Here is a 12,787-nt window from a genome sequence, read left to right on the forward strand (position 1 = left end):
TTCGATGCACTCAACGTTCGCGCGATGTTTGCAAGTTCGCGTTACAAGCAGCAACAGGTGCGACAGCCGAAACGAGTCAGGGAATGGAAGGGAGGAAGCACAGGAACGAAAGGCGAAGAGAGGTGGCGATGCGACGAGACCAATGCGATGCGAGGGGGGCGATGCAGATGACTAAAGAGGGTGGAGCTATGCCTCGGGCATGTTCTCCTCCCAGCCGTTCTCGCGGAACACGGTGCGGCCGAGGCCAAGGTCGTACGTGCCGCGGAAGAAGGGGTGCTCGAGGCACTCGTGCGCAGTCCAGCGCTTGGTGCAGTCGAGCCTACAGAAGTGCAACGAGTCAGGCAGTGTGTGGCAGAGGAAATGAGGCAGGACGCACTCGAGGCAGCGCTTCATCAGGTCGACGACCTGGTAGAGCTCGCTGTCCTGATACCACGTCGCGATGTCTTCGTCCGAAGCTGGAATCGGCCCGTAGGGATCGGGCGAGTTCTCGACGACGATGGGCGGGTTGAGCGCTTTGACGAGCGCGTGCAAGTTGGCGTGCGGCGGCGCGTCGTATTCGCCGATGTTGGTCTGGAAGGTGCGGTCTGCAACAAGCGGATCAGCGTCAGCGTTGTGATGGATGGACGAGATACGGCCTAACGCACTGTGCAATGCGGCGCAGCGCTCCATCTTGCGCTTGCCAAAGATGGCCGTGATCTCGGCGAGCGCCTCGGTGTCGTCGTTGGAGTTGAAGAAGGGGAAGCGGCGGGTGAGGAAGCAGAGGAGGATGATGCCGGCCGACCAGATGTCGAGCGCTGCGCGTATCATGGAGTCAGCCGAGGATCCGAAGCAGACGAGAAGAGAGATGGCCATACCAACAGTCTGATCGGGGCACTTGAGGAGGACTTCGGGTGCACGGAAACCCCTCGTGCCGGCACGGTTGGCACGCACGCTTGGCCTGCGTGCTCGAGAGCGAATGAGCAACGAGCATGTCGCAAGGAAGGAAGCGCAACGCACCTGCGGTCCTCTTTCAGGTAGCCGGGCTTCTGCTTGGCCTTCTGCGCCGCAACTTGCAAGGCGGGCCTCCAGCTCTTGTAGAACGACTGGCGCTCCTGGATGCGCTTCTTGATGTCGTCGCGCCACCCGGCCGGCATGATCCACGGCTTGATCGCGTCGAGGTTGTCCCAGTCCTCGTCGGTCGCCTTGCCCGCGGCGTGCTTGGCCTCCATCTTGTCCTCGTACGCCTGCCACTCGCCCTCCATCGCGGTCGCCTGCTCCCACAGGCTGAGCGGCTTGGCGAGCCGCTGCCCGTGCAGGCCCGAGCACAGGCCGGGGCACGCGCCCGCCGGCAAGCGCTCCATCTTGCGCTGCACCTTTTGCCGCCCCTCGACGCCGCCCCAGCTCGGGCCCGGGAACGAGTGCAGGCAGTCCGACTTCCACTCGAACCACTCGTCGCCGCCAATCTTCTGCGCAAGGCCGTAGTCGCACAGCACGCCCTGCCCTGTCGTCACGTCGTAGAGGAAGTTGGCGGGCTTGACGTCGCGGTGGATGATCTGAAGGTTGTGCGTGCCGCAGAGAGCGCGGAAGAGGCACGAGAAGTAGGAACGGAGGAGCGGGAGGGAGGCGGTGCGGTAGTAGGTCTGTGTGACGGCACTGTCAGCCTAGCTCTAAGAGGAGGCCATGCGGTCGTCGCTCACGCGGAAGTCTTGATGACGGTTGAAGGGCATGACGGCGAGAACCTGGTCCTCATGCCGGATAGCATCGATGAGATACGCGACATTGCGAGCACCGCTGATGGAAGCGCGATGTCAGCTGTTGGTCGCACGCCCACGACGTGAAGGAGCGGCGACTCACCGCAAGTCGTGCAGAATCTCGAGCTCATTCTGGATGCGGAACGGACTGCTCGTGACGTAGATGCGCTTGACAGCGACATGGACCTTGCCCTTGCGCACCATCGGCTGCCACTGCGAGTTGTCATATGCCGAGTGTTGCAGGTCGATGGCCTTGTATACTGAGGAGAAGGTACCTGTATATGGCTCATAGTTAGCTTTCGCCACGGGAAGAGCGAACGACCGGAGCGCACCTTCGCCTAACCGGTCGACAAGGTGGTATTTGCCTAGCAGCCCGGGCACGGCACGCTCGACCCCATCCATCTCGACGCCGATGGCTTGCAGCTCGCCCTCGGACCTCGAGTCGTCCACGTCCTCCTCTTCTTCCTCGTCGTCCTGCTCCTCGTCCTGCTCCTCGTCCTCGTCGTTCTCGCGAAAGTCGTCGTCGAACATCATGGGCCCTGGCGCGTCCCGCGCGTCCTCGGCGTATGTCCGGTAGTCAAAGCCCCCGTCCTCGTCTGTCGGGTTGCCCATGAGCGCGTCTCCTGCTGTCGGCGCGTCCGAAACGCGTTCGTCGAGGGCCGACGACCCGGCGCGGGCGAGCTGCAGGCGCGTCTGCGAGCTGAGTTGCTGCTGCTGGGACGAGCGACTGGGCGGGACTGCAGCAAGCACGACCTCGTCGTCCTCCTCGTCGTCGTCGTCGTCCATCGCTGCGGGCGTCGAGGGCTCGACCTGCTTGCGGAGGGTCGACGCCGAGCGCGTCATGCGCGTGTGCGCGGGCACGTTGAGCGCTTGTGCGGGAGCCAGCGGTGCACTCGGCGCCATCTGCTCGGCGCGGCGGCGTGCAGGGCGAGTCCGCGTCTCGGCGAGAGCGCTTCTCTCAACCTCGTCGAGCGCCCAATTTGCCGCACCTGACCGGTAAATGCCAAGTGACAGTGTCTTACTCTGTCTGCCGTGTCTACGGGAGTACTATCTCTTTCGGCCCGCATACGATCTCTATCCCGCTCCGCTCGGCCGCATACAGCAGCTCCGCGCCTCTCCCGCCCGGCAACTTGCCCAGCTCCTCCGGGACCAGCAGCCGCACGAACCGCAGCCTCTTGAGCGCCACTCCTCCTCGCCGAGGCGGTGGATGCGCGCCGTCGGGAGCTGGCGGCGAGTCGAGGCCGGCGGCAGCAAGTACCGCCTGCGCCGTCTCGACGAGCGCCGTTGTTGGCCAGCCGCGCAATCCGACTTCGACGAGCCCGCCCCCGCCATTTATGTCCTCTCTTGTGACAGATCCCAACACCGTAGTACTCGGACCCCGGAGGAGCGCCTCGAGCGCCGCCCACAGCGTATCGTAAGTCCCGCTCGTCGCCGACGAGAGCGGCGGAAGCTCGAGGTACCGCAAGTGCTGCTTCCTCGTCGACGGTACCTCGGTCCCCATCAAAGGCGAGGGCGGCGGCGTGCTCATGGCGGGGCTGCACCGCGAGAGTGCGGCAAGGCCAAAGTGTCGGTGCGCGGCCGTCTCGAACGGCGGGAGCAGCAGCGATTCGACGGTCTCGAGCACGTTTGCGCCGTCCAGATACCCGAAGTCGTTCTCTTTCAGAAACGCCGAATTCGATGGCTGGAGGAACGGGTCGAAACCGGCGACGTCGTACGTGCCCGACAAGTCGAGATGCTTCAGCCCGGCGTGCCAGCCGTCCGCACGCCGCTGCGGCAGTCCAGCGCGCAAGAAGGCGGAAAGCAGCTCGGGAGGGAGGTACTGCCAGTGCGTGTTGCGCAAGGTGAGGGACTCGAGGCGGAAAGAGAAGGCGAGTGGCAGGGTGCGCGAGGTCGGGAGCACGAAGCCGGGGCCGAGGACGAGCGCGCGGACGTCTGCGGTAGCACGCAATTAGCCGGGAGGTATGAAACCCCAGAGGAGACTGGAAGAACACACCGCTGAGCCAGTTTCCCTCGAGCACTTCCGGTCGGAGCGAGTCGACGCTCGCAATGTCGAGGAAGATAATCCCGCCCGTCAAGCCGAGGTCCTCCGCGCTCTGAGCGCTCCAAAGCTCCTTCAGCCGCAGCAGCAGTCTCGTCACAGCCGGTCCATCGACCGTCTCTGCCGTCCCGAGCCGCCCAACCTGACTCGCAATTCCGCCGTCCTCCCTCGGCGGCACGAAGCGCAGCGAGCGAATGCAGTGCGCACAAGCCTCGAGGTGCGGCGAGGCGAGTACCTGGTCGATCTGGGCCGCATCGCGGAGGGTGAGCGAGCGCCAGACGAAGGCCCGTACGAGTGGGGTAAGGCGCGGGTGCACGAGGCACAGCGACAGCGCGCGCGGGAGCGTGAGCGGGTCCTCGAGCGGCAGCGCATGCGACAGGACCTGCTCGAGAAGCTCGGGCGGCAGCGCCAGGAGCTTCATCATCCGCGCTGCGGCGAGCGGAAGGAGCGAAAGAATCAAATCGTCTCGCTTCGCTCACTTCTACCGACTCCGCAAAGACGCGAAGAAAGTACAACACCGAGAATGCGATAGTCTATGCTACAATCTTCCGCAGCTCGTCCGCGCGCCTCCGCGCCATGGCGATGCACGCCTTGAGCGTCTCTCGCGGGTTGTCGAGCGGCGCGCCCGCCTGGTACACGTTGATCAGCGGGGCCTTCGACGCTGATGCGCCGCTCGCGGGCGCGCCGAGGACGACCGTGAGCTCGGTCGAGCAGAGTTGCGACTCGAAGAGTGTCGGATCGGGGAGGACTTGCCTGTGGGATCCGGCATTGCGTCAGAAGGAGCTAGGCAACGTTGCGGGGGTTTGCACGCACCCTTGGAAAATGCCGAACGAGACGCTGTACGGCTCGCTTGCCGCCGGTATCCGCGTGCCCGGGTGCTCGGTCGACACACGCTCGCAAATCGCCTGGTTCTCGTCAACATCGAAAGCCGCCACGGGAAAGACGACTGCGAGCGGATACAAGTCAGCTTTGAGCAGTGTGGAGCAAGAGGGAGGGGAGCGCACGGTTCTTGAGCGCGCCGACGGCGGCGAGGACAGCAGCGTCGAGCACTCCGCCGTCGTAGTTGAGGCAGACGACGTCGATGTAGACGACCCAGGCCGCCTTGCCCGGTTCGATGACGAGTGAAGAGAGGGGGAGGACGGTGGAGCTGCCGCGTGCACCGCGTCAATGTGGGTGCGGAAGAACAGACGAAAGCGGGACGAACGAGATGAGGATGTCGCGCAGCCGGGACGAGAGAACTTGTGCCTCATCTGCGGGCGGTCCAGGGCGGAAGAGAGGCGAACAAAGTGGACTCAGGTCGACATTAGGGACTGCAGGGATGTCGTTCGCGTCAGTTTATGAATGCGAGGTCGGGGAGAGCGGGTCTAGGCGTACCGATGAAGCCCTCGTGTGGTCGTGCAAGATCGGGCGGAGCGATCTCGAGCGTCACACCGCACACGACAGATGTCTTTCCGAGCCGGACGAGCGCAGACGACGGCGCCGTCGAGACGGATCCTGTGGGAGCAGGAGGTGAGTGAGGTCTCGGGAGCTCGGGATGAAGGGAGGCGCACCAATGTTGGCGCTTGCGTCCCTCCATACGTCTGCCTGCGGCGCCTGCTCGCCCGCGGGCCTGCCGTCCGGGCGGATGCTCTCGGCGAGGAAGCGCTCGAGGTAAGGGCGCGGGAACAAGCGCTTGAAGAGGGTCGGGGTGAGGTTGGACGGCCCTGCAGGCTGCTCGGTAGCTCCAGCCATCTGTCTGGCTGCACTCTGGCGCAGAGCGTGGTCGTGCTCGGGGCAGAGAGCGGCGTCGTCCTCGTCCCCAGCTTGCGCTCTCTCTGCCATGCTCGCACTCGCAGGAAAAGGCTAGCGAGATGCCGAGGGCTGCCAGGAACGAGCTTCCGTCCATCTACGCCGCCCTCGCATCGCCCCGCCTCCCGCCCGTCGACCTTCAGGCCGACGCCGTCTCCGCTCCCGAGCGAAAGGCGACACACCGCCTCGCGCGCACCGTAGAGCACGGGGCCGCGGGAGGCTTCCTCCAGGACGTGCTCGAACAGTCCCGGAACCTCGCTGTCAAGCAGCGCCAGAACGAGGTCGCCTCTCGCGCACGCTCTGGCCGCAACTCCGGCGAGGAGGATGACGACGACGAGGAGCGCGAACTGCGCGCCAAGGGCTTCGTGCACAAGAAACACACGCGCAGCGCGTCGGTGACGAGCGCGGCGAGCTTCGAAGGGGACGACGAGCGCGGGAGCGAGACGGAGACGGCGCTCAGCACCAGCGCGAAGAGGAAGAAGACGGTCCTGCGCATCAAGCGCATCCGCCAAGAGTTCGTCACGCCCGAGGTGGATCTGCCAGAGGTTTCTCTGCCCAGCAGTACGTCACACCCGGCTGTCGCGAGCTGTTGCCAGCGCTGACTTTCGCTTCCGCTCGGCAGACTTCCCGTCGCACGTGAGTGCCGTCGCTTTTCGGCGCCCTGAACCGCATCTGACCATCTCGTGCACAGGATCTTTTCGATGCGATCCATTCCCACGCGACCGACCTCCTCGCCTCGGAGCACCACCTCGTGCCGTCCCTCTCTCCCGCCGCGCCCATCCTCCCCGCGCCCGCCATCGCGCACTTCGACTCGCTCGCCGAACTCGCCAACGAGCAAGAGCTGCGCGTCGCACGCGAGGGAACCCGCAAGCAGTGGCTGGCGTGGAAAAAGACGCGGATCGGGAGGGCGGGCGCCGGGACGAGGAAGGCCATCTGGGCCGACGCGCACAGGGCGTTCGAGGGGACCGCGCTGATCGCGCTAGGTGCGTTCCTCCAATCTGAGCATTGTCTGCTCTGGCCATTGACGACCCAGCTTTTACAGGCATGCTCTCCCAGCTTCTGGTCGAAGATGCCGCCGCCGCGCAGTCTGCTCAGCTTCCGCCTCTCCCTCCCGACCTTCAGAGATAGCATTTTTCCCTCATTCCACGACACGTATCATCCTTGTTGCTTGTAGCATACTACGCGATACAACCATGACGGGTCCGGCTACAGGGTGGTTTGGGCAGAGAAACAGAGTGATTCTACGAAATCGTGCAGCCTACGCAGGACAGGCAGCCCGGTTGTCGCTCTTCCCCTGTGCACAACTGTGGTCAGCAACGCCGTAGCGTCTGGATCGGCCGGGGCAGCGAACGCACGCTCGAACTCCCCTTGTCCTCCTCTCGCCGCCATGACCGGCACTCCTAGCCCCAATCCATGCTTCTCCTTCTCGCCTCCCGCACCGCTCTTCCCCCTCGCGTCGGCCGCAGCCTCGAACATGTCGGCGAGCGCGACAAAGTAACTCCGCTGGACGGGCGTCGCGAGGAAGTGCGGGTCCGTGTCGAGCGTCGACGCGGGCGAGTCGGGGACGGGCGCTGCAGGAGACGCGGGAGAGAGCGAGACGAGCGGCGGCGAGGCGCAGTACGGCGGCGGCGTCGTGAGCGGCGAGGGTTTGTTCGTCGTTGTTGTTGTTATTGACAGGGCGGGCATGGGACTGGTGGATTGTGGGCGCGCCTCGGCCCAGCACAGCGCGGGTTCGTACGCTGGTGGAGCGTCGGACGCGCTGACAGGCCCGCAGCTGCCTTCTTGGTGCCCGTCACGCGCGACTGTGAGCGACGAGCGAGCGAGGGAGCGGTGCGCGACCGCGCTGGCAAAGAAGCTGAGCGGGTGCATCGGAGCCGAGCAGCTGCCGATTGTCCGCAAACGCACGGCTTTGCAGTCGGGTCCCTGATTCGCGTGGCGCGGAGAGCAGCAAACAATCGCAACGACCAGCAGCGCGGGCGCGTGATCGTGCCGACTGTCCAGATGCGAGGGCCGATCTCGCCTAGGCCTTGTCGATCGGTAATGCGTCGGGCTGCGCGACACCGACCAGGCAAGAACGGCGAGCGCGCGCGACAAGGAAGAAAGGGAAGCAAGCGACCGAATCCGGCGTGCGAGCTGGACGTGTCTCGCGGACGTGGCTGCACTTCCTGGTCGCCCTGTCACAGCTACAGGTCCAGTTGACACCCGAAGTCATGCCGGCACGATGAGCGCGAGGCGAGACGTCGACGAGCCCGATCGCGCGGAAGCAGACAAAGGGAAACCTTGACCTCTTCGGCGTTGCGCCCCAGACTGCTCGCGAACGCGAACATCTGCCACAGCTGCGCAACGTCAAGCATGCCCACGAAACAGCTTGGCTGGCCTGGTGAGCGAGGTATCGCCCGTTCGAAAGGGTCGTTCGGTTGAGAAGGCCGCGAGCGCGATCAACGTGACCTGTCCCGCCTTCGCTGCTTCTTTCGGAAAGTACACAACCGTAGCATGCACAGCAACAGAAAAGTCCTACACAAGAAGAGGTTCCGGAGGGCACCGACAGGGCGCTCAAGCCAGATCATCCGGCCATTCCGCCCAACTCGCTGGCGGCGTGTACCCGAAGAAGTCGTGCAAGAGTAGCGAGACCGCATTGAAGGACGACACGGTCTGCACACGCGCATGCGTCAGGCTGGTCTGCATCGCGTTATGGCTTGATTGAGACAACGAAGTGCAACGAACCGACGTTTCCATGGTTGAGATGAGCCGCTCGAACCCGTTCGGGTAGTAGAATCCCTCGTCTGGGCGTACAGGCGCGTAGTCGCTGTCGCTTGTGACGGGTTGCAGCTGCGGGTACGACAGCCAGATCTTCTCGACCGTCTTGGCGACATTGCGCTCGCCGTACAGCGCCTCGAGCATGTCGCGCTGGAGCGAGTGGTCTGAGAACATCTTGACGACGTGATAGGTGCCCTCGCCGAAGCGCGCGCCGACTGAAGCGGGGAGAGCTTTAATGTAGTTGAGTGAATTGAAGGTCGGCTTTGAGGAAGACGGCGTCGTGAAGGTGCCGAAGATTTCGTTCGGCATGCGCGTGCTCTCCGGCAAGCCAAAGTAGGACGGCTGAGGTGTCGTAGCGCTGCGGACTGAGTGCGTCAGACGCCGTTTGGCGTGGCTGATTCCGCAGAACTGAACGCACTTGGTGATCACGAAAGTCACATAGAGGCGAACATAGGGCTGATTCGGGATGAGCGCCGGCACCATCGAGTTACTGAACTGGATGCCCGTCTGATGGAATGGCGCGGCAAAAATAACAGCCTGCAAAGGGGGCCTCAGTCTCGACTCGGACGCCGCAGGCTATGGCGGACACTCACGTCGTAAGTCCCTCCCGAGACGCCGGAAGCGGTCCTGAGAAGCCATTGCGCGCGCTTTCCGGGCGCGGCGTCGAGCTTCATGAGCGAGTGCACGCGCGCGTTCTCACCGAGGCGCAGGCGGGCTCCGCTGCGACCGACGAACTCCTCGAAAATCTGACGGTTGCCGCCCTTGACCGATACTGCGCCCGTCGCAGCGAGCGACACGAGTGCACCGACGCCGTGCAGGCGATCGATGGGCGTGCCGTAGTTGACTTGAGTCGCCGCCGAGATGAGCTCGTTCGTGAAGAGGTCGCTGACACCCTTTGAGGAGAGGTACTCGTTGGCGTACTTGCTCGCGGCGTCTTGGAGATGCGTAGCGGTGGAGAAATTGCCGAGGGACGCAAAAGCGCCTTGCGAAACGAAGGCCGGCGAGTACAGATTGAGGAAGTTGCCCACCGTCTCCTTGACAAGTGAGCGAACGGTAAAGGGGCTCCGGCCATACCTGCGGGCATCAGGCTGTAGTGAGATTGCGTTCGCAGGGGGAAAGAGTGATTCTGCGCACCGCCAAAGCGCCTTCGCTTTATGCCACCAGTCCCAGCCAAATCCATTTGTCTCCTCAAAGACCCACTGCTCGCCGTCCCAGATTGCAGTGTTGCCCTCTTCGCCTCCGTACGGCTCGTATTCGAGCCCGAAATTTCTGCGCGCCTTCTGCAGATTCTTGTTGGCCGCGACGAAAATCGAGGCGCCCATTTCGACTGGGTCGACGTCATCCTCCTCGCCCGCGACAGCGTCTGTGCTGAGGCGGCGGTCGCTCGGGTTGTGTAGAGGGTCATCGTTCCAGGGCCAGAGGACGGTGGACCGGCCGCCGACGTACTCGTTCGAGTCGTAGATCGTCACTTCGGTCGCGAGACCCGCATCGCGCAGGGCACCGAAATGCGAGAGAAAGAACGCGGCGGACGAGCCTGCAAGCGACTCGTCAGCTCGTCTTGGAGATGATCGTCAGAATGGTCTGAAGACGCACCAGAAGCACCGGCGCCGACGATGGCGATGCGCGGTGGCCGAGCTTCGTGCCAGGCTGGTCCTGCACTCTCCGAAGCGGTTGCGTTGCGCCTGAGCTCGAACGGGACTTGATTGACGGGAAAGAGGAGCTGAGCGCCCGTTCCGCTGATGAGGACAAGCAGGACCGGGAGAAGTGCGAACATGGTGCGCAGGCGACCACAGGGCAGTTTTGACAATGTTCGAGAGCAACAGTGCCCTCTGGCCCACCTCGGGAGGAATCGAAGGTAGGAGAGCGAAGGCGAGAGCTTCCCCCACTTGCCGAACGAGGAGACGACACAGCGAAAGTCTTCGGCAGCGTTTCGTGTAGCTCTACCGCTGTGTAACGGATCCCTCAAACCGCTTCTTTACTTACAAGAGGCAAGATGGCACATCGACAAGCCGAAGGTCGGATAACAGGGTCTATCAGCGTACGACAGGCGAGGAAGGAGGGGCGCGATACAACAGAGGAGAGCGTACCACTGTACAGGAATATACAGGAATGGGTCCTTCAGACACCACGCTCAGCCGCCAGAACTCTCGCTGCCGCCTCCCTTCCCAGCAGCAGCCTCAGCACGCCCGCCCGCGCCTTGGACGCAGTCCACGTCGGCGCCCCGACAGCGACAAAGCGTACGAGTGACTTGAGCTTCTCGCGCCGCCGAGGTGTGCGGACGACAAGGAACAGGAGGAAGAGGTAGACGAACGACGGATCGACGTCGATGAACGAGGCCGCCGCCGCCGCGGCTCCAGATGACGGCGAGGTCGCGCGGGCAGCGAGAGCGGAGGGATGAGCAGCGTGATGCGAGTGGTGCGGCTGAGGCGGGACGATGGCGGAGAGGGACGACGAGCTGGACGAATGCGAGCTGGACCCGCTGCTGCTCGGCAAGGGTGTGGCGGTCTGGCTCTCAGCCCAGTGCACGCGCTTGTCCGTATCGCGCCCACGGCCGACCGTCTCGCTCGAGAACCCCGCGGCTCTGCCCGCGCGCCACCAGCCGATCCCGGTAATGCGCAGAAGGAGCGCTATGAGGACGTTGAGGCGGTACTGAATGGCGCGATGTAGCGCCAAGAAGCGGAGGGCGGCGAGATACGTGAGAGTGCGAAGGAGGTCGCGCTTGCGTCGGCGCAGGTGGCGAGGACGGGGGATCCCGGTCGCGTCCTGATTCGAGGTTGGGACGTAGGCGGGGTAGCCGAAATGCGGGTTGGAAGCGTTGTAGGGCGACTGTGGCGACGATTGTCAGCGATTCATTGAGCGCAGAGGCAGCTGCAGACGAACCATCACGGTCATGTCAATGGATGACTGCCGCTCCTGCTGTCCCAAGGCTGCCGTCAATGGGTCCAGGCCTCGCCTCCGTACAGGCGAGACCTCCCTTGAGACCGCTCTTGACGTTGCCCTCGACGAGAACCTCGAGCTCCTACCCGAAGCCGTTCCTGACGCGGTCCGCGAAATCTCACTCTCGTCTCCCTCTCCCGGCCCTTCGCCGAGGCTGCCGACATCGTCCGAAGCGGAGTCGTCGATCGAGTCTTCGCTGTCGATCTCGCGCTGCGTTTGCTCGAGCTTCTGCTGCAGCTCTGCGAAGCTACGCACGCGTCGCAGGCCGCCCGTGCTGCCGGACTCGCCTGCGCGCAGCCTGCGACTCGAGCCGGACCCGCTGTTGCTGCGCGAGAAGAACCCCGAGTCGCTTGCCCGCAGCGTAGGGGTCATGGCAAGGTCGAGGGTGCGGACGCGAGGAGATGCGGCGGGCGTGGTGCTCCGGGTTCCGGGCGCAGAGTGGAAGACCTCTGCATTGAGGGAAGCAGAGGAAGCGGAAGGCGTCGGTCCTCGCGAAGAGGTGGCGGACGACGGCGGATAGGTCGAGCGGCCGTACTTCTCGAGTATCGGGTTGGCCGGCGTATACTCGTAGTGAACCTTGCCGCCGTGTTCTGTTTCAGCGTGAATCAGACGCGTCAGTGCGACATCTCATACATGAGCTCGAGGTGGACGCACCAACGAGAAGGTTGTCTTCGTCGAAGAACTCGAGCAACTCGTCCTTGTTCGGAAACAGGATGCGCTCGAGCGCGGTGTTCGGCAGAACGCGCTTGGCGAGCTGCCACATGCCAGCGTAGGCCCAGCCATAGTTGAGCACAAAGACTGCAGTATCGGCGTCAGAAGGGCAGAACCCAGTAGCATAGGCGCAGAAGAACGTACTCGCGCCAACCATGCCCGGGAAGTGCGACTTGAGCAGGTCGAGGAAGAAAGGCAGGAGCTCCATTTCCTGCAAGCGGAGCCGGGTAAGTCGTCGCCGGTTGTGTGGAGCGATAGAGCGCACGAGATTCGACATGCCCGCTCCCTCGAGGTCGACAATGACGACCATCTGCAGCTTCGGATCTTGGTCCTCGCCCGCCTTGCGGCTCAGATCGCTCAAGTAGCGCCGACCGATTTCCCATCCAAGCCTCGCGTAGTCCTTAAGCGCATCCAGCGTGCCGTCCTCGGTGCGCTGCACGTAACGTAGATTGAGGATGGCACACGGTCGGCCGAAACGGTCGACAAGGGAAGGGTGGAAGAAGAAGAGCGGTTTCGTGAGGTACCGCGCATGAATCGCTGATGGCTCCAGATAGCGCAGAGAGGACGTGAGGCGCCAGTGCACCGTCGAGTGCAGCAACTTGAGCGCGGCCGAGGGGGAGAAGCGGGCGCGGCGGCAGAAGCGGAAGACGGTGACTGCGGGCGGCAAGGGTCAGATCGCGCCAGAGCGTTTGATACAGTCTGTTCGAACGCACCGCGGTCGCGCAAGAGCTCCTCGCCGGCGGCAAGGTCTTCATCGCTGAGGTTGTCCTCGTCGCGGAGGGCGGGGAGGATGTCGGCAATCGCCTGCTTCTGCACGTCGCGCACG

The 12,787-nt window shown here is 63.9% G+C and overlaps 7 protein-coding genes across 7 annotated transcripts; 1 reads left to right on the top strand and 6 right to left on the bottom strand.

Annotated features, from left to right (window-relative positions):
• Positions 1 to 186: 186 nt before the first annotated feature.
• On the bottom strand, positions 187 to 2,633 carry CDC7 (serine/threonine protein kinase CDC7; the record flags this gene model as incomplete). The annotated part of the gene is made up of 8 exons (XM_076651108.1): positions 187 to 319; positions 377 to 584; positions 645 to 794; positions 855 to 937; positions 997 to 1,619; positions 1,677 to 1,770; positions 1,834 to 2,005; positions 2,063 to 2,633. The coding sequence occupies 8 exons, from the start codon at positions 2,631 to 2,633 to the stop codon at positions 187 to 189; spliced, it is 2,034 nt and encodes a 677-aa protein (XP_076503392.1).
• A 133-nt stretch (positions 2,634 to 2,766) lies between these two features.
• On the bottom strand, positions 2,767 to 4,192 carry JCM10292_005895 (uncharacterized protein; the record flags this gene model as incomplete). Its single annotated transcript, XM_076651109.1, has 2 exons — positions 2,767 to 3,662; positions 3,724 to 4,192. 2 exons carry the CDS (start codon positions 4,190 to 4,192, stop codon positions 2,767 to 2,769), a joined length of 1,365 nt encoding a protein of 454 aa, XP_076503393.1.
• A 109-nt stretch (positions 4,193 to 4,301) lies between these two features.
• Positions 4,302 to 5,499, bottom strand: JCM10292_005896 (exosome complex component RRP43; the record flags this gene model as incomplete). The annotated part of the gene is made up of 6 exons (XM_076651110.1): positions 4,302 to 4,521; positions 4,582 to 4,714; positions 4,773 to 4,915; positions 4,973 to 5,078; positions 5,143 to 5,262; positions 5,319 to 5,499. 6 exons carry the CDS (start codon positions 5,497 to 5,499, stop codon positions 4,302 to 4,304), a joined length of 903 nt encoding a protein of 300 aa, XP_076503394.1.
• A 119-nt stretch (positions 5,500 to 5,618) lies between these two features.
• Positions 5,619 to 6,684, top strand: JCM10292_005897 (uncharacterized protein; the record flags this gene model as incomplete). The annotated part of the gene is made up of 4 exons (XM_076651111.1): positions 5,619 to 6,117; positions 6,179 to 6,192; positions 6,248 to 6,539; positions 6,599 to 6,684. 4 exons carry the CDS (start codon positions 5,619 to 5,621, stop codon positions 6,682 to 6,684), a joined length of 891 nt encoding a protein of 296 aa, XP_076503395.1.
• A 113-nt stretch (positions 6,685 to 6,797) lies between these two features.
• On the bottom strand, positions 6,798 to 7,242 carry JCM10292_005898 (uncharacterized protein; the record flags this gene model as incomplete). Its single annotated transcript, XM_076651112.1, has 2 exons — positions 6,798 to 6,850; positions 6,912 to 7,242. The coding sequence occupies 2 exons, from the start codon at positions 7,240 to 7,242 to the stop codon at positions 6,798 to 6,800; spliced, it is 384 nt and encodes a 127-aa protein (XP_076503396.1).
• An 867-nt stretch (positions 7,243 to 8,109) lies between these two features.
• JCM10292_005899 (uncharacterized protein) lies at positions 8,110 to 10,087 on the bottom strand (the record flags this gene model as incomplete). Its single annotated transcript, XM_076651113.1, has 6 exons — positions 8,110 to 8,208; positions 8,281 to 8,671; positions 8,732 to 8,850; positions 8,907 to 9,387; positions 9,448 to 9,847; positions 9,907 to 10,087. 6 exons carry the CDS (start codon positions 10,085 to 10,087, stop codon positions 8,110 to 8,112), a joined length of 1,671 nt encoding a protein of 556 aa, XP_076503397.1.
• Positions 10,088 to 10,431: 344 nt separating this feature from the next.
• Positions 10,432 to 12,787, bottom strand: JCM10292_005900 (SEC14 family lipid-binding protein; the record flags this gene model as incomplete). The annotated part of the gene is made up of 6 exons (XM_076651114.1): positions 10,432 to 11,139; positions 11,194 to 11,840; positions 11,905 to 12,048; positions 12,106 to 12,172; positions 12,227 to 12,615; positions 12,675 to 12,787. Coding segments are annotated over 6 exons (2,068 nt in total), but the record flags the coding sequence as incomplete, so codon positions are not given.

Source organism: Rhodotorula paludigena, assembly GCF_050403205.1.
Source record: "Rhodotorula paludigena JCM10292 DNA, Rt_paludigena_JCM10292v1_ctg45, whole genome shotgun sequence".
NCBI lineage: Eukaryota > Fungi > Basidiomycota > Microbotryomycetes > Sporidiobolales > Sporidiobolaceae > Rhodotorula > Rhodotorula paludigena.